Source organism: Pseudochaenichthys georgianus, chromosome 4 (assembly GCF_902827115.2).
Source record: "Pseudochaenichthys georgianus chromosome 4, fPseGeo1.2, whole genome shotgun sequence".
NCBI lineage: Eukaryota > Metazoa > Chordata > Actinopteri > Perciformes > Channichthyidae > Pseudochaenichthys > Pseudochaenichthys georgianus.
Window position 1 is genome coordinate 16,689,415 of NC_047506.1, and position 18,253 is coordinate 16,707,667.

At 41.1% G+C, this 18,253-nt stretch overlaps 1 protein-coding gene and 1 pseudogene across 1 annotated transcript; both read left to right on the forward strand.

Moving 5' to 3' along the window:
* The first annotated feature begins 1,584 nt into the window (after nt 1-1,584).
* Nucleotides 1,585-12,705, forward strand: LOC117445676 (WD repeat-containing protein 47-like; annotated as a pseudogene).
* A 175-nt stretch (nt 12,706-12,880) lies between these two features.
* Nucleotides 12,881-17,434, forward strand: lim2.2 (lens intrinsic membrane protein 2.2). The gene is made up of 5 exons (XM_034081501.1): nt 12,881-14,539; nt 15,982-16,204; nt 16,778-16,918; nt 17,057-17,191; nt 17,364-17,434. Exons 2-5 carry the CDS (start codon nt 16,027-16,029, stop codon nt 17,432-17,434), a joined length of 525 nt encoding a protein of 174 aa, XP_033937392.1. The 5' UTR covers nt 12,881-14,539; nt 15,982-16,026.
* The last annotated feature ends 819 nt before the right edge of the window (nt 17,435-18,253 follow it).

An 18,253-nucleotide genomic window follows, 5' to 3' on the forward strand; every position in this document is an offset into this window, starting at 1 on the left:
AGCACACCGAAAATGCTTTTTCTAATTGTTTAGGTCAATAGAAGTGCGAGGGCTCGAATGTATATGGGCCATATACCGAATTGGACCAATGTCAGGTTGGAAATGTTTTGAAATGTTGTATGTTTTTTTCCCAAAACTAAAACAAAAAAGTATTATATTAACTTGTTAATATTGTTTTACCTTCCCTTCTCTAAATAGTATTTTAACAAATATTTCCTGAGGGTTTTCACAATTAAATTAATAAAAGTGAATTTTTAATCAAATTTCAAAGTTCAATTTATATAATTCATAAACATCATAATGCAAACTTTCTTTGTAAAATGCATAATACTGATCATATTGATTCCCGAGTTGATGATTGTTGAAATTGAACATTAAACCAATCAGTATATCATTTTAGTTGATAACTCAATATACTTTATTTTATTTTTCGGTAGTGACCACAGTATTTTTTTCTCAAGGTTGTATCATATTCCCTCAACCTTATTGCTTAATCTTAACTTATAACATGCCTTATGTTGAAGTGTGAATGTTTGAAGCTACTGACCCAGAATCAGCACTTTAGTAACAGGCTGAAATAGAGGGGAATGAGGAATGCATGATCTGTTTGGTATTTTGAGCAAAACACTTCATAGACATTTTTTTTATATATCTGAGACTATAATATATAACAATAGTATAATAAGAGACCTTTAAAGTAACACACTGATTTTCCGACTTTAAAAACACATTTTTTCAAAATGGTGGGATTTGCTTACCATTCCATTTCGTCACTACCGAAATGATCGTGTTAATTACCGAAACGTAACCATATGTTTTGGTAGTGACCATTCTTAATGCCGATTTTCAGATTTTGGAACAGATTTATATCAAAAGTATGGGATATATACTTGCCATTCAGCCATGAGGGACAGGGATTGAGTTTCACTGCCTAGTCAAAAATGCAGGGGTGTGGCTAAAAACCAGGCTCAGCCATTGGATTAAAACCCCTTGTGTTTCGGTAGTGACCTATGGTAGTGACATGAAAACTGGGGACATGATTTTTTGAGTATAGTTTTTTTATTAAAAAATTATACCCACAATAAATCTAAATATTCCAACTTCTGTTTGAATTGAATCATAAAGGTATTCTAAATACACCATTGAATAAAATAAAAATAAAAACGTTTTAAATGTTATTTACAGAAATTGAAATGTAGATGTCAGGGTTGGGGACAGCTATTTCCCAATAGGCTACCCTATAAATGATGTGTTTGTATATATTAAGCTTATCACTATCTAATGTAATGCCTTGTGTTTAAATAGACCATAACATGTTCTTAGTAAATAATATCTATGTCTGAATACTTAATGGTTTTGTTAAATAGTCTTTCTTGTTGTGGGACCACACTTTGTACTAATTCGGTAGAATTCCCCATGTCATAAAAACTAAATACGCTGCGTAGGTTGTAATTAATTTTTATTTAGTATATTAGGTGTCTTGTAAGCCACAATTAGAATGAGCTTAATACAAGCCTAAACAACTTTTTGTAAGGTGTACTATTATTTGTATCGCCGTGTTGTTTGACTGCAGGGCGTCATCACTACAGTTGATTGGTGGTTTGCGGCTGCGTCCGCATGGCAACCGCGAGCTGTGTACAAGAGAGAGGGAAGAAGGGACCTTTTGGAGACGCTGACCGCGATTTCAACATTCAAACACCCAATTCCTGTTTCCTTCTTCGGACATACTGTACCATTGGAGACTGCAGACGGTTTGGAGCGGCTTTAATGCGGCGTGTTATTGGCGCAGCCTGACAGGTGAGGAGCTGGCACGGATCCAAGACGGCGTGTTAGCCTGCACGGTCCGGTGTAGCCATGCGCGAACTTCTGCACATTAGAGTGGAAATGTATGACATTAGCTCTTGTTGTGCTGCATGCTGGTCACAGGTGTTGGTGTGTGCGCTATGTGGTGTCATACTCAGGTAAACAAGTGCGTGTGAGAGCCGAAGTGCTGAGGCTGTCAGGTTTGGGCCGCAGACCTACTATCACATGCACAGAGCTGGATGTTGTTTCTGTGTTTAGGGAGGAACAGGGCGGTGTCACCGGCAGTCTCCCACACACACGCGCGCGCACACACGCACACACACCTCTGGGGCATCGCTGCTCTCTTAGCCTCTGATTGCTCTTACAGGGCAAGAGGATCATGCATTATGAAGATGCATCATGTTTTTGTCTAGCTGCCTCTGTGATGTTTCTGTAATTAACTATTTACAGCCCCACCTTATAGTGCATTGAAGATACTCTTACGTTCAGAGCAAATTATTGTTATTAAATGTTTAGTGGACTGCACGCCACTACAATTGTAATGAATGCTCATCACCGTAAGATCCCGTTTTAACAAACTGGAGGCTCAGAGACATCAGAAGCTCCTTAAGAAGAGTTGATTTTAAATACACATCAGGTTAGTGTTGTTACTGACCAGCTGTTCAAACCATAAGAGTGTATTGTAATTGGTTGCATTTGTGTCATATAAAGAATGACCATTTGTCAGTGTTTAAATCATTAACATTGATTTCAAACTATTAACCTGTCAGGGCACTCTCTTTTGTTTCACACACACATGAAATGATGTATAATAAGTGACTCATATCAGAACAGTTATTGTTTGGTCACTAATTAACTTGCCTACACTTTTTCTTAAGTCCAATACCTAGCTTGTGTTTTTCGTTTTACACCGTTTGACAGAACATTTAAAACATATGGCCATTTAACAGATTGCATGATATTTATAAACTGAGATTCCTGAACAATTGAAAAAGATATCACATGACTAAACAACTAACAATTTAAAACTGAGATTTCACCAATTCATTTCAATCCATCTATTAGGGTTTAATTAGATAATGTACTGTTTATGAACCATTAACGGTTCTTTCTTTATTGATGCAACATTGTCAGCATCTCCTCTTCTCTCTCTGTGTATTTCATCCAGCTGGGTAAGCTGAGACCAAATATCTGTAACCATGACGGCAGAGGAGACAATCGCCATCAAGGAGGCGGAGGTGATCAAGCTGATGCTGGACTTCCTGAACTCCAGGAAGCTCCACATCAGCATGCTGGCCTTAGAGAAGGAGAGCGGCATCATCAATGGACTCTACTCTGACGACATGCTCTTCCTCAGGTACGACTGTACAGCAGACCTGTGTGTTGGATAACGGATGATTCTCGTGTCCTTAAAGGGAAAATTAGACTTTTTAGTTTTATCTGGCAGTGCTGTATTTTTAAGATCTGGGTTGGTTCTGTCACTGTGGTTGGCTGCACTTTGATGGGAACAATCCTCAATTGTTAATGTGCTGCTTTCAACAGACAACTCATTCTGGACGGCCAGTGGGAGGAGGTGATGCAGTTCATTCAACCTCTGGAAGGAATGGACAAGTTTGACAAGAAAAGGTGAATTATTCTAACATGACATGCAGATTATTTTGTATTTATTCTATCACATTATGAGGAGGAGACCTACCTGAAACTCTTGGAGGTAGAGCTGTAGGATGCTTGTAGCTTGTGCATTTTGTGTGGAGTTGTGATAATGTTTCCCTTCAAAAGTGACTGAGTGTAGACTTACGAGTTAAGCAGACCACTGGTAGCCTAGGGACCTAAATTAGGTGATTCTCAGTACTGCAGTGGCATGATCATGTCATTTCCTGATGGCCTCTATTTATTTCTAACCACCAAACACTCAGCACAAATCATCCTAGTTCATTGACAGATTTATCAACAACAATCCAGCCTAGGAAATGTCCAATTGGAGTTATTGAATTCATGTCATACAAAGTAATTTTTTTAATACTGAGATTTGTGTTTTCAGGTTCCGCTACATTATACTGAAGCAGAAGTTTCTAGAAGCTCTGTGTGTAAATAACGCCATGTCTGCTGCTGAAGACCCTCAAAATGTGCGTGAATATGAAATAAGGAACCAAGTATGATTATTGACAATTTGAAAAAAGTCTCATTAGATCCACTGGTGTGAGTGTGATTGAATGGATTTGACACAGCTGTGTGACTATGAAGCAAAAGAGCATCTTACAGCCACTTACTCACATTTCCTTTTTGAATTGTACGTCTACTTCAGCTGGAGCTTACCATGCAAGCGACAGTCAAGTGTCTTCACAGTCTGGAGGAGTTCTGTCCGACCAAAGACGACTACAGCAAGCTTTGTCTCCTCCTCACCCTGCCACGCCTCACCCACCACGCAGAGTTCAAAGACTGGAACCCCAGCACGGCACGGGTCCACTGTTTCGAAGAAGCCTGTGCTATGGTGGCTGAGTTCATCCCCGCCGACAGGAAGCTGAGCGAGGCAGGCTTCAGGGCGAGCGGGAACCGTCTCTTCCAGCTGCTCATCAAAGGGATTCTGTACGAGTGCTGTGTGGAGTTCTGTCAGGTAATGTGACACTCTGGAAATTAATTGGGTAACATTCATTAGATGTTAAAAGGCTCAAACCTAATGCTACCTCGCTAAACCTATTAAATTGACTTTTCAAGTTTTCCAACATGTCAGATCTGATTATTTATATATATATATCCTTTATTTAACCAGGTAAGAGTCTCATTGAGATTAGAATCTCTTTTTCAAGAGCGACCAGGCCACGAGGGCAGCATGAACAACACAAAACAATACAGGCAGACAAATACAGCTGTCGTAAAACACAAATGAAATGGCACATTAACTAGTCTGTCAATATGCAAATAAAAGAAGCTGTTATAAAACATTACAAAACATTCCTTTCATGTTTCAAAATCGTCATAGGCAAGGAAAGTTTATTTATACAGCACCTTTCAGCACAAGGCAATTCAAAGTGCTTTACAAAAATGAAAGACATTAAGAGCATTCAGAAACATATTATAAAATGGCATTTATAAACACTAATTTGAAAGCAAAGATAATACAACATGAAAGCAAATGTACATGAATAAAAGTTACAGTGCAGTGTGACATATGAATATATCAATTAAAAGCAGCGGCAAAAAGATTTGAAAGTCATACACAAAAACTCAACGAAAAGTCCTCTGCTTCTATTTTCAGAGTAAAGCCACTGGTGAGGCGATCACAGAGGGGGAGGTGTTGCTCGGTGTGGATCTGCTCTGTGGGAATGGCTGTGATGAGCTGGACCTGTCCCTGCTCTCCTGGCTGCAGAACGTCTCTCCGGGGGCCTTCTCCTGCGCCTTCCAGCAGAAGACCCTCAACATCCACGTGGACCGCCTGGTGAAGCCCAGCAAGGCGGGCCACGCTGACCTGCTCACTCCATTGATCAACCGCCTGTCCCCCTGCCCGACCTCCCCCTTTAGCCAGAGGCCACATTCAGCAGACACCTACATGTCCAGGTCCCTCAACCCAGCTCTGGACGGCCTGTCCCACGGCCTGGCTGCCCAGGACAAGAGAGGCATGGAGGCCAGCATGAAGTCGGCCCTGAGTCAGAGTTTAGTGGAGAATAATCTGCATCAGCAGGACGATTCACCTGAGAAGTAAGGGTCAGCATGAGCACACCTGTGAGCAATGTGTTTTGTGTTAGTTATGTTCTAGGACAAACAGATGGCTGAAGTTCAGTACCACAAATGTCTGCAGCACTGCACAATACGTGTCAATACATACCGTCCCTTTTCATTTGCAAAACTATGAGCCTGTATCACTGCAAAACAACTTTTCCCCTGTCGAGATAACACACTTTATTGTCTTCTAAAAGTATCCCATCACATGTTTTGCTCTGATTATTGCTACTTTCCCTCAATCACTTTCACAACTGTATGTATATAAACTGATTTATTAGCAGATGATACTTTTGTTTTACATACTTAACCATGGATTTCCAAAACTCAGGTTGTCCAATATCAGTGATACAGTTTATGTAGCTAGCTTTAATTATATTGAATCAGCTGAGAGCCGATGGATCAAATATAATCTAAAGCATTTAATGGAAAACATATAGAAACTAATGTTACTCATTTGAAAGTTGATTCAGTAGGGTCTCATAGGAAATTAGGAAAAACTTGTGTAAAGTCCATAAAAGTATTAAAAGTAAAGGTGAGCTGACATATTTTCTCTACAAGCGAAATGCAAATAAGTAAAAAGTAAAGTAATGCAGGACACAGGGATGTAATAAATGAGTTGAGGGAACTCCTTAAACTGAGCAGTCTGTCTCACTGTTGGATGTTGTTAGGTTATGGCTCCACCTGCTGGAAACAATAATGTTCTCAACTGGTTCAAAAGTGAGATCGCTCATCCTTTCCAGGAATTTGTCTTGCAGTATGTAATGCAATTTATGCCATGATTACATTTAATCAAATCTGCATAATAACATTAACATTAAAACATAATTATTTTAGTAAAATAAATGTAGCATGTCTAATTGTATTGAAGTGCTCTGGCATTGGCATATGACTTGGTCATAAGACTTTGCAAAACGAATAGCAATCATTCAATTTCTTTCCTTTCGCTACATATGGTGTATTCTCAAGTTAAATATACAGAGACTGTGATTTTATTTGTTCTACTTACTTTATTTTATTTTCCTTAAGTTCACTTTACATTTCCATTTGTTTCCTGTCTATAGGAAGCAACCACAAGGGCTGGATGGACCCAAAACAACTCGCACACCTCTGACCCCCGGAAAAGATGGCGGCCCCCCCTGCAGCACGGACACAGATGAGGTAATAAGAAAGCCAAACCCTAAACAGTAACTTGTTGTATATGTTGAGACTAGTTCTGGTTCATATGAACCTTCAGAGCAATGTAAAGCCCAATCTTTTCTTGAGTTGTGGAGTGTCTATCACTGTTGGTTGCTCAGGCTGAATTGGTTTCATGACTTATATGAAGACTGTAAAAAGCCATGGTTGTCTGTCTGGTCAGAGTAAGATGTTAAGTCTGTCTCCCCTCCACGGTCATTACTCCATATTTTAGAGATTTAGAATACATTCCCCCTGAACCACCTTGTATTCACTGCCTCATAAATCCTTCCCCAATTTCCCCCCACCTCTGTCCACGGGGTCCGACCCTGTCCCAGTGAAGAGAGTGGAGGTCATGGACACCGGAGGCAGATCACCTGGTTTGATTGGGGGGGGGGGGGGGGGTTCACACCCGAGATGTCCCGCTGTCCATCATCGTTCATCTTTATGCATCCCAGATCCCATCCCAGTGTGTGTGTGTTGTGTGTGTGTGTGTGTGTGTGTGTGTGTGTGTGTGGTGTGTGTGTGTGTGGTGTGTGTGTGTGTGTGTGTGTGTGTGTGTGTGTGGTGTGTGTGTGTGTGTGTGTGTGTGTGTGGTGTGTGTGTGTGGTGTGTGTGTGTGTGTGTGTGTGTGTGTGTGTGTGTGTGTGTGTGTGTGTGTGTGTGTGTGGTGTGTGTGTGTGTGTGTGTGTGTGTGTGGTTGTGTGGTGTGGTGTTGAGGTCCTTGAAAACCTTTTATGGGATGGATGATGGAGGACGAGGCCTTGGGAGTTGAAGAGTTGTCAGTAGGGGCTCTCGGGAGTTGGTCTATTATAATCTGGTGTGTGTTGTGGCAATGAGAACTGCCAAGCATTGAAGCAAAGAATATTGATAGGCGATAATAACCTGCTCAGTGGAAGTTGCTAGAGAGTTCTTTCGACATCTTCTGCAAAAACAAGCCCCACGGTATAAGTTAATTTTCCCCTCGCTGTGTGGATGTGTGTTTGTCCAGCATCCCGAGTCCTCAGAGCACATCCAGGAGTATCACCGGCAGCGTCTCCGAGTGCAGCAGCATCTGGAGCAGAAGCAGCATCAGAGACAACTTTACCAACAGATGCTACTGGAGGGAGGGGTGAAGCCGCAGGACATTGCCCAAAACAACCTCACTGAGACCTTCCTCAGCAGGTGAGCAAGTCACCTTAAAAGAGTCAACATCAGTGATTTAATGAATGAAACACAACTTCAGTGAGATTGTGTTTTTGCTCAGATCCATTCAGAAGTTGGAGGAGATGAATGTGGGGATTGACCACAGAGCAGATGAGGTGCTGACGCAGTGGAACGGACTGACAGAAAACACTTCCAGCCCCCAAAGCACCGCTGCCCAGCACACCCCAGACACTGGGCCGCCAACAAACAAGCCAGGTGGGAGGGTCAGCAGCACCCCTCTAAGAACCGGGGGCCACAGCTTGCCCTCCCTCGGAGAGTCCCCCGTCCCTACCAGTCAGAGGTAAGAGCTAGCGTCATATTTGGTTTGCATTTTCATAATGTCATTTTTTTCCTGTCAAAATCATTAATTTGTACTAGTGTTGAATAAATCTACCTTTTTGACTGCATGTGTGTGTGCATTTTCATTTCAGTGCTGAGAAGATCAGAGGGGCAGTGCAAGATGATTCTGGCTGCTCTGCAACACGTAATTCACAAGAGGTGAACTGCTCAAGGATTACTTGTATATTATTATCATAGTTATTGTAGTATAGGTAGGTACATTGTTCCAAACTGTAAAGTTAAAGGTGGGGTAGGTAAGTTTGAGAAACCGGCTCGAGATACACTTTTTGTTATATTCCATGGAATGCTCTCAACATCCCGATAGCAATGAATATCTGAAGTGCTTTGACAAAAAATCCATACAAAAATTCATCTGTGGAAGCCGTAGTACTGTAAAAAGCACGACCAATCATTTTAGCCGGCCCGGCTAAAATAACTGGATGGCCTACCTGCCTGTCAGCCTTCCATCTGTGCACAAACTTATCTCGTGCCCTCATTGGTCATGTGCGCGTTCGTGTTTGTTGGAGGAGGGGCTCTGTAAGGAAGTGGCAGATTTCTTCCGGCTGTGTATTTTCAAATTCTAGCGCACTCGAGCTGGTTTCTCCAAAATAGCCTACCCCACCTTTAATGCTATACCAAATATCTGTTGGAGCTGTATCCTAAAGGTTAACCCGGAGAGAATTTGCGTTTAAAAAATCTATGCTGATGTTTATGTGATCATTGTTCAAAAGATCATCTGTTGTGATCCTGTGCAGCCGGGGAAGTCCAAAGCGCAGTTTGTGAGGGTGAACCAGCTGGAGGACACCCAGGCGGTGCGCGCCGTGGCCTTCCATCCCTCCGGAGCGCTCTATGCCGTCGGCTCCAACTCTAAAACCCTCAGAGTCTGTGCCTACCCAGAAACACTCTCCCCCAGGTAGGAGGAGCCTCTACTGGAACCTACAGATCAAACTATTACATTTGAGTACATGATAGATTATTTACATGCTAAATTATATTACTGAAGAGTGTTTATAGAAAGTAAACCTAACAAGCCAAAAAGTGTTTTGACTTAACCTACAGCATGGATATCAATGTAATGTGCATTCAAGTACACAGGGGATTTGGGCATTGTGTGTTGGTTATGACCTAGAAAGCACAATGGAGAAATTGCTAAATTCCTGTTTTGTCTTTAATTTGTTTTGAATGTTTTTGACAAAAAATAGACACATTGGAGAAAATTGGTTTAGGTTCACACATAAGAAAGTTATTCTTCGACTGACAACTCCAAATTGTTCTTAAATCTCAGTCTCTACATGTATGGCAGCCATTCCATTCCAGTGTCTTTTGAATTCCAACACAGAGAATTGTTGTCAGTAGTTTATAGAGTGAAATACATTTGCATTATATACATTTGACTCAAGTGCATACCTATAAATAGTAAAACCAGAGAAACTGATAATGCTTCATTGGTCTCTGCTGTATTTCATATGTGTTATTACTATATAAGATGTTAGAATGCCTGCCTTCGCACCTTCCTTAGTGTATCTGTCTTGTCTTCTTGGCTCCAGTAGTGCTTCTGGTGCAGTCAAGCAGCCGGCGGTGCGCTTCAGGAGGAACAAACACCACAAGGGTTCCATCTACTGTGTCGCCTGGAGCCACTGCGGACAGCTGCTGGCCACTGGGTCCAATGATAAATTTGTCAAAGTCCTGCCTTTCAATGCAGACAGCTGCAATGCCACAGGTATCAGGTCATGTTTGGGGTGTAGCTAATGAGTTGTGTCCATTTTCACAGCAACTTAACTTTAACCTAAAGACCTATGTTTTAATGATGGATGATATACCGATGAGAATGTAAAATACAATTTCAGGAAGAATACCTTAGGCAAGTTATTTCTCTCTCTAAGGATATTGAGATGATGATACTGTTTTCACCCTTGGCTCTCCTCTGATTAAGGCCCGGACCTGGAGTTCAGCATGCATGACGGCACCATCAGGGACCTGGCCTTCATGGAGGGGCCCGAGAGCGGAGGATCCATCTTGATCAGTGCCGGGGCCGGAGATTGCAACATCTACACCACCGACTGTCAGAGGGGACAGGGCCTGCACGCCCTCAGCGGACACACTGGTACCTTAGCAACAGCTCCTCCAGGACATTTAATAAATCAGTTTGTAGACAAGGTTGATCATATGCATAAACAGTATCTGCATCATAATAAACAAATGAACACTATCTTGTTTATCTTGTAAACACAAAAGACTTGGTAAAACAAGGTAACGGTATAAAATCCAAGACTGTTAAACACCATAACATTCAACTGTTTGCAACTTATATATATCAATATTCCAATTACTTATATTGTATATTACCAGGTATATAGACTATTCTGCACTATTTATATTATATTTTATTTTATTTACTTGCACTGTTATCTGTTTTATTGTGTTGCACTGTTGGAGGAGCCTGTGACCTAAGATTGTCATAACTACACTGTAGCTATGTACGAATGACAATAAAAGCCTTGAATCCTTGAAAATGTTAATTATTTAACACCTCCCCTTTTTGTCTGACCAGGTCACATTCTGACTCTGTACACGTGGGGCGGGTGGATGATCGCCTCTGGCTCTCAGGACAAGACGGTGCGCTTCTGGGACCTGCGGGTGCCCAGCTGTGTGCGGGTGGTGGGAACAACTCTGCACGGCTCAGGTGAGTCCAAACTACTTTCACCTGACTGCTGCAGGTTGGTGTGGTACCACAGTTCACCCACAGGAGGGCACTAATGCTTCGTGAAGATTTCTGGAACACAGCACAGCTTCACACTTATGTCCTTATTAAACTGCACAGCTTATATTTTACCGATTTCTCATAGTATTTTATAGTATCTTTTTAAATATTGCTGTTCTTTGCCTGTATTTTAGATTTCCTCTTGATAAGATAAGACATAAGAAGTACTTTATTCATCCCAATTTGGGAAATGTTTTCATTGCAGCAGCATAACAAGACAAGGCATTTGTACATTAGAGAAATTAAAAGATAAGAAATAAACAATCCAAAATGTAAACATCTCAAATAGAAATAAAATAGCATTAAAAAAAGTAGAAAATATACATGTTAAAATACAAATGTACAGTAACAAAATATAAAGCAGGATATTATAAATACAGTGTGTAAGGATGTGATATGATATGTTTATTGTATGCACCAAACCCCAAGGCAAAATTGGTTATAATTAAATAACCTTGGTAATGAAGTACATAAATAAATAAAATGCAAATTCTGAAATTCTTTTAAAATAGACACTTTAGATTAGACCAAGTTAGTTGTCCCATTTAAAAATAAAAAAAATTAGTAGCAGTAGAGGCTCAATGAGATAAACAAATCCCCAGTTCAGAGTTTTAGAGTTTAAATATTTTTAAGGAAAAACAAAAAGTAAGCAGTCCATTTTTTCTCTGTCTCTCACAGGAAGTGCCGTTGCCACGGTGGCGGTGGACCCCAGCGCGCGCCTGCTTGCCACAGGTCAGGAGGACAGCACCTGCATGCTGTACGACATCAGAGGAGGCCGCATAGGTCCAGACGTATCCGGCCGCACAGCAGCGACATCCGCTCAGTGCGCTTCTCCCCCGGAGCCCACCATCTCCTCACCGGCTCCTATGACAACAAAGTCATCATCAGCGACCTTCAAGGTAGCTGTCTGCACGGGGTGGGAAATAAACTCAATGTCTGGTGTGTGACAAGTAGACTTCGGAATGAAAAAAAATGAGTCACTTCTGATCATATAAACCAATTTGAAAAGGTAAAACTTGCCCATTATTTACTTAAAAACGGTTGTCTGCCGTATAATAAATAATAAATAATAAATTACATTTTTATAGCGCTTTTCTGGCACTCAAAGTCATTAAACAATATAAGGGAGGTTTGGGTTCAAACCGACAAGGACAAACGGAGGACAATCAAAAGGCATGGATTAATGGGTCTATTAGTAGACAGAGGAGAAGAGATGAGTTTTGAGGCAGGACTAGAAGAATGTGAGGGACTCGGAATCACAGAGATCTGGGGGAGGGAATTCCATAGCCTGGGGGACCGTTGGGGTTGGTAGGGGGTCAGTTGGTGTTTCGGATTTTTATGAAGTCATGAGAAATATTGTAATTTCCACTTACTTTTAAAAGAGTTACACACTTTTACACCCATATATCTGATCCTTTTGCTACCATGCCAATTGAAAACAACATTCTGGTGTTTGAACCCACTGTTTGCCACTTCTTTCTCGTACCCAGGTGACCTAACCAAGCCCCTTCCTCAGACGGTGGCAGGCGAGCACTGGGACAAGGTGATTCAGTGTAGGTGGCACCCCCACGACCGGACCTTCCTCTCCTCCTCTGCAGATCGAACTGTCGTGCTCTGGGCCCCCCGGCCCCTGAGCCGTTCACTGGAGGAACACTGGTGGGCAACAGCAGGAAGCACAAGAGTAATCACATCCCAGTGAGGGATCAATAAATGCTGTGTGTGTGTGTGTGGTGTGTGTGTGTGTGTGGTGTGTGTGTGTGTGTGGGTGTGTGTGTGTGTGTGTGTGTTGTGTGTGTGTGTGTGTGTGTGTGTGTGTGTGTGTGTGTGTGTGTGTGTGTGTGTGTGTGTGTGGTGTGGTGTGTGATGTGTGTGTGTGTGTGTGTGGGTGTGTGTGTTCAATTGTGTGTGTGTGTGTGTGTGTGTGTGTTCAATTGTGTGTGTGCGTGGATAAAGTTAGAATATAAAGATGACTGATAATGCCTGTATTGAAAGGCATGAGTCATTTCACTGCAAGCACACCTGCAAGTTAGATTTGTTTTATTTTTTCACAATACTAAACTACATTTTATTCAGCATAAGTCCGTACTTGGTACAAAACATGAATGTTACTTCAGAAGGGAAGGAGCGTTTGGTGAACCATGAAGCGTTCGCTGTCTCTAGTTTCTGTAGGAGGCAGTAAGCTGGACTCTTCATGTTGTGGAAAGAAAAGCCACGGTTGGTTATGCATATCATAATGTGCCTTTTTGTGACATTTGTAGATATTTTTGACGTGTGAATTGGATTGATTGAGAGATTTATTTATTTATTTTGTCATAAGGCTTGTCATCTGTCAAATATTGTAATGTCACTATAATGTAGAAAATGATCACTCATTGGCAGTTTTGCGCACTTATTAAAAAGGGAAAACAGTAATTAGAGCTATACAGTATGTTCAAGTTTGTAACATCAGTGGCTACTCATTTGTAACTTAAATAGATAAATTGCAACATGGAAATAAGTAAATGTTGGTTGTGACATTTTAGAAACCTGTTTTTTATGCCTACAAATGCGATGTTCAGTCATTACAAAGCTTCATGCATTATTAAAAAGTGATTTGAGGAGGAGAAATAAGAGTGGAAGTGGTAATACTGTAACCACTGATCAACTCCTCGGATCACATTCAAATTGAGGTGATATGCAGTTGTTGCCCAAAAAAATACAAAAAAAAAAGTTAGCAATATGAAGAGATGAATGCTGCTGGACTGCACAATATGAAATGACAAATCCACACACATCTTCAACTTTATATTCACTTTTATTGAGCACCTATGCAGACACCAGATCGATGTGAGAGAAAAGGCTATCATGCTTTATATTGTTCCTTATCTGTGGCTCACAAAGGCATGTCCAGTGTCACTTAAAAGTAAAACCTGTGCAGTTAGAAACAATGTGTGCACAAATGATGAAATGGTGGTCAATGGGATTCAAACTGTACAAAAACATCAGACAGTGGCTGTCTAATAACACATTTTGTTCTTGCTAAATAAATAAAGGTATTTTTAAGTTACACTTTGGAGGTGTAAATTACCTGATGGAATAAAGACATAAAGTGTCATAAGACCTCCTGTTGTTTGTATGCATTTTGGCCAAATAGAGGGCACACATTTGAATTACATTTTACTGACTTACACACACACACACACACACACACACACACACACACACACAAACATATGTTCTGCTCCTGGTAATTGCATGTGTTTGTATGCGTAGAAGGACTGTGAATGCCTGTTCTGTAAACTGTGGGGATTGGGACCAGCCAATGTATCAATTCCTTTGCAGAAAACATTTAAAGATGAGGGGAATGAGAAGAAGTCATGGACGACACATAGGGAAAGACAAAGTGCAAGAGGTAACTGCAGGGAAGAGCGCTAGCAGGGATTTAGCGTCCCTCACATTCTGCTCTGGATCATTCCCCCTTTTGTGAGCTGGACAATGAAAGCCAGGGGTACAGGGCTTAAAAAGGATAGGCACACAGTCACAGCCAGCTACCCTGGAGAGACACCGGCCAACCCAGAGGTATCAAAGCAAAACTTGAATCTGTTTTTTTTTCTTCTGTACATCCAGGTGTTCAAGTTACTTTCAGGGTTTCAAAGGCAAATCAACAACTGAGAAACTGATTTGCAGAACAAGCGGATCTACAGAGACCAAAGAGAGAAAGGACATTTGGAGACGAACAGCACGTCTAGGGAAAATCTAAATAACTATGCCTGGTCTGTTCATGTTTCCTTACAAGAACAACATAGTTTGACACATTTGAAATTGAGATTTGTACGTTTTATTTGGATTTGATGTAGGTATTTGGGTTTTTCCAAGAGCAGCATTGAGGATTACGGGGTTGAGGATCAGTGTATTGGTTTGCTGGCTGTGTGACAGAGAGCCACACTGCTGACAGTTCAGTTGCTCAGTGTTGGAAGATTAGTTTGTGGTGCATTGGGGGAATTAGTGGTGAACAATGCTCTGAACTGCCTGATCGGCACGCTTTTTGTTACACAGCGCCGTGGGTCAAGTGCTTTGCTGGCTGTGAACAATTTGCACGCGACACTGAATAATGACTCACTCTCTTTTCTAACGTGCAGGCATGTATGATTGAAATGTTACCGTCAAATCTTTGACTTTTGTATTTTATGGTAATTCCAAAAGCAGTCTCGCTATTGTTTTTTAACTGTTTTAAATAATAGGTTTCTTTCTGTACATTTAGTTTTGGAGTGTAATCAATATATTCTGTCTGCTCTGAAACCAGAGTTACTAAGTACATTTACTCAAGTCCTGTACTCAAGTACAACTTGAGATACTTGTTCTTGAGTATTTCCATTTTATGCTATACTTTGTACTTCTACTCCACTATAATTCAGAGCTAAATTGTGTACTTTTATTCCAGTAAATGTATCTTGTACCTTACTTTACAGACTTGGATTAACAATGTATAATATAAACAACTGTTAAAAAATACTTTAGGGACACCTTGAATACATTCACATTATTCTGAAATGGACCAATTTGCGTAATGAGTACTTTTACTTATGGTACTTTAAGTATATGTTGACGCTAATACTTTTCTACTTTCACTTGATTGACCCTTTGAATGCAGGAATTGTACTTGTAACAGAGTATTCTTACACTCTGGTACTTCTACTTTTACTCAAGTACAAGATCTGAGTACTTTGTTCTTCCATCTCTGTCTGAAACGACATACACATAAATGCACTTGATTCAGATAGGAAAAGAGAGGCAGCAGGTCAGTAGAGCTATCATGGACACATCCCATGACAGATGATTTCGGTCTGTTGCACATCCAGGAAATGTAATACGTTGTTTTCCAAAATTGTCATGGAAACTTGACCAGCTATACTGTATAATGATGTATAATGAATATATTTGGCATGAAGGGCGTCCATGAGTAAATCTTTGAGTGTGGTGTTTATATAATGAGCATGTTCTGCCCTGTCCTCCCTGAACAGTTGCTGAATGTTTAGGAGGACAGCGCTTCCTCTGGCTTCTCCACGATGCTGTATACTTTAGCGGGAGGGGGCACGCTCTGCGGTTTAGCTGCCCTTGTGCTCCTCATTGTTTCTACGGCAACTGATTTCTGGATGCAGTATCGGTACTCGGGTAGTTCTGCTAATCAGGGACTTTGGAGGTTCTGCATCAACCACAAATGCCATGCCCACACCATAACTGTGGGTGAGTACTTCAGAGGCCTTCAAACAAGACAACAAGTATGATATGGACCAATCAGGAGTTTCTGAGGAAATATCAGAATGTTAATAGGGATAAAGTTATTTCAATTACATTTAAAACTCAGCTCTTAGCCACAGACAACTGGACTTGCTGCATTTTGCAAAGTATGTTCCTTCAACTCAGATCTGAAAAATAATTGTTGCCACACATTTACACATACTGTATCTTTAAGAAGCTCATTGGACTTTACAATTCAAATGAATGGTATGACAGCCTTTCACAAACGCATAATGATAACATTTGAATAGCAGAGGAATTGTCTTGTTCAGAATGTTAATCATTTGTAATCAGAACAACACAATTATCTACACAATTAAATTATTTAAACAAATGTTTTAAAAGAGAAGAAGAGCATATTAAAGCAGACGAGAATTCTACATAATACATCCAGATGGTCTTATAGTGTAAAATTCCCAACTGCACAGTACTGCAGAGGAAATCTGTATTTCTGTAAAATCCAGGCCTTAGTGTTTGTGTGTTGATGTGTGCGTGGTCCTTGGTCTTGTTTGTGTCCAGCCTTCTGGGATGCCACCCGGGCCTTCATGCTGCTGGCGGTGCTGAGCTGCTTCGCCGGTGTGGTGCTGGGCCTTAGCGCCTTCACTAACGGCACCAAGAACCGGAGGGTCCGCACGGGGGGCATCGCCCTGGTCCTGTCAGGTAACACACACACAATAAGTGAAATCAACAGTCAGTGCCAAAACATGTTTATCTGGTTTCCGTTTTCCCTGCATTAAACGTTTCTGAGATATTTTTTGCAATATTGTGCATTCTTAACTTTACCTCCCATTTTTAAAGGTTTTCTCGCTCTGCTGGCTTTGGCGATCTACACCGGAGTGACCGTCACGTTCTTTGGCAAACGCTTCTTGGACTGGCGTTTTGCCTGGTCTTACTTCATTGCCTGGGTGGCCATCATTTTGGCTTTTACAGCAGGTATACTGTGTGAAGTTATTCTTAATGTTTTGTAATAATGTTAACTGGGAGTTAACTGTTGGGACTACAATCCTTGTCAGCAATAATATAATCTAAAGCATTCCATTATTGCACATTTGTTGGGTCAGTGGAAACTTAGACTTAACTCCTTCTGCTGTTTGGTGTCTTCCAGGTGTGTTCCAGCTCTGCGCCTACCAGCGCACCACTGCAGAACCGGCTCCATCAAATAACCAGGATACCTGAACAGGACAGCATGCCGTTTAGCTTCAGGACTGTTGCAATGCATGTCACTGCTGCTTTTGAGTATAGAATGGAATAAATAGAATGATAGACTCCTGTGTGTTTCACTGCAACTGCATCACTTACATGTTTCTAAACCTTGACCTCAACATTTGAAAAACATACCTAACCTTTTCTTCAGGGGAGGAAATGTGCTAATCTTAGACCACTAAATAAAATAAATGAACTACATTTTATTAATTGCATTAAAAATAATTATAGTTCATTTTAATTAACCCTTTCATGCATAGAGGTCACTACAGTGGACAGCTATTCAAAAGGTGTTTTCTTGTATAGGCATTGTTTTTTTTTTGCATAGTTGCACCATCAGCCACTACATGGCCCTATTGCATCATCCCATACACTGCCACTCAAGTGCCAAGTCAGTACGTCCACACAGCAGCTTTTCAAAAATCTTGAAAATCTTGGAGCTGGGCGTGTCTGACAGCTTGGGGATTTTTTGCGAGCAATGCGACCAACAACCAATCACATGAATCTCCCGCCCCCGACATACAAAGTAAAAAAAACCGGGGATTTTATGCGAGCAATATATATATATATATAAACTCCCCAAACAGGCGAAAACCTACCAGTTTCACCCACTGTCTCTGCCACCTCCCTCCATGCCTGGTTCCTCCGGTTTGTATCCCGTTAATAGTTCTGATCGTAAAGAACCGGGTGATTTGCTACCGTAATTTCTCGTTTGGAATATGAGGAAATTAACTGCGGTCTGGTTCTCCCTGCTTACACGCGGTTCTATTGGCTAGCGCTTCTACTGTCAGA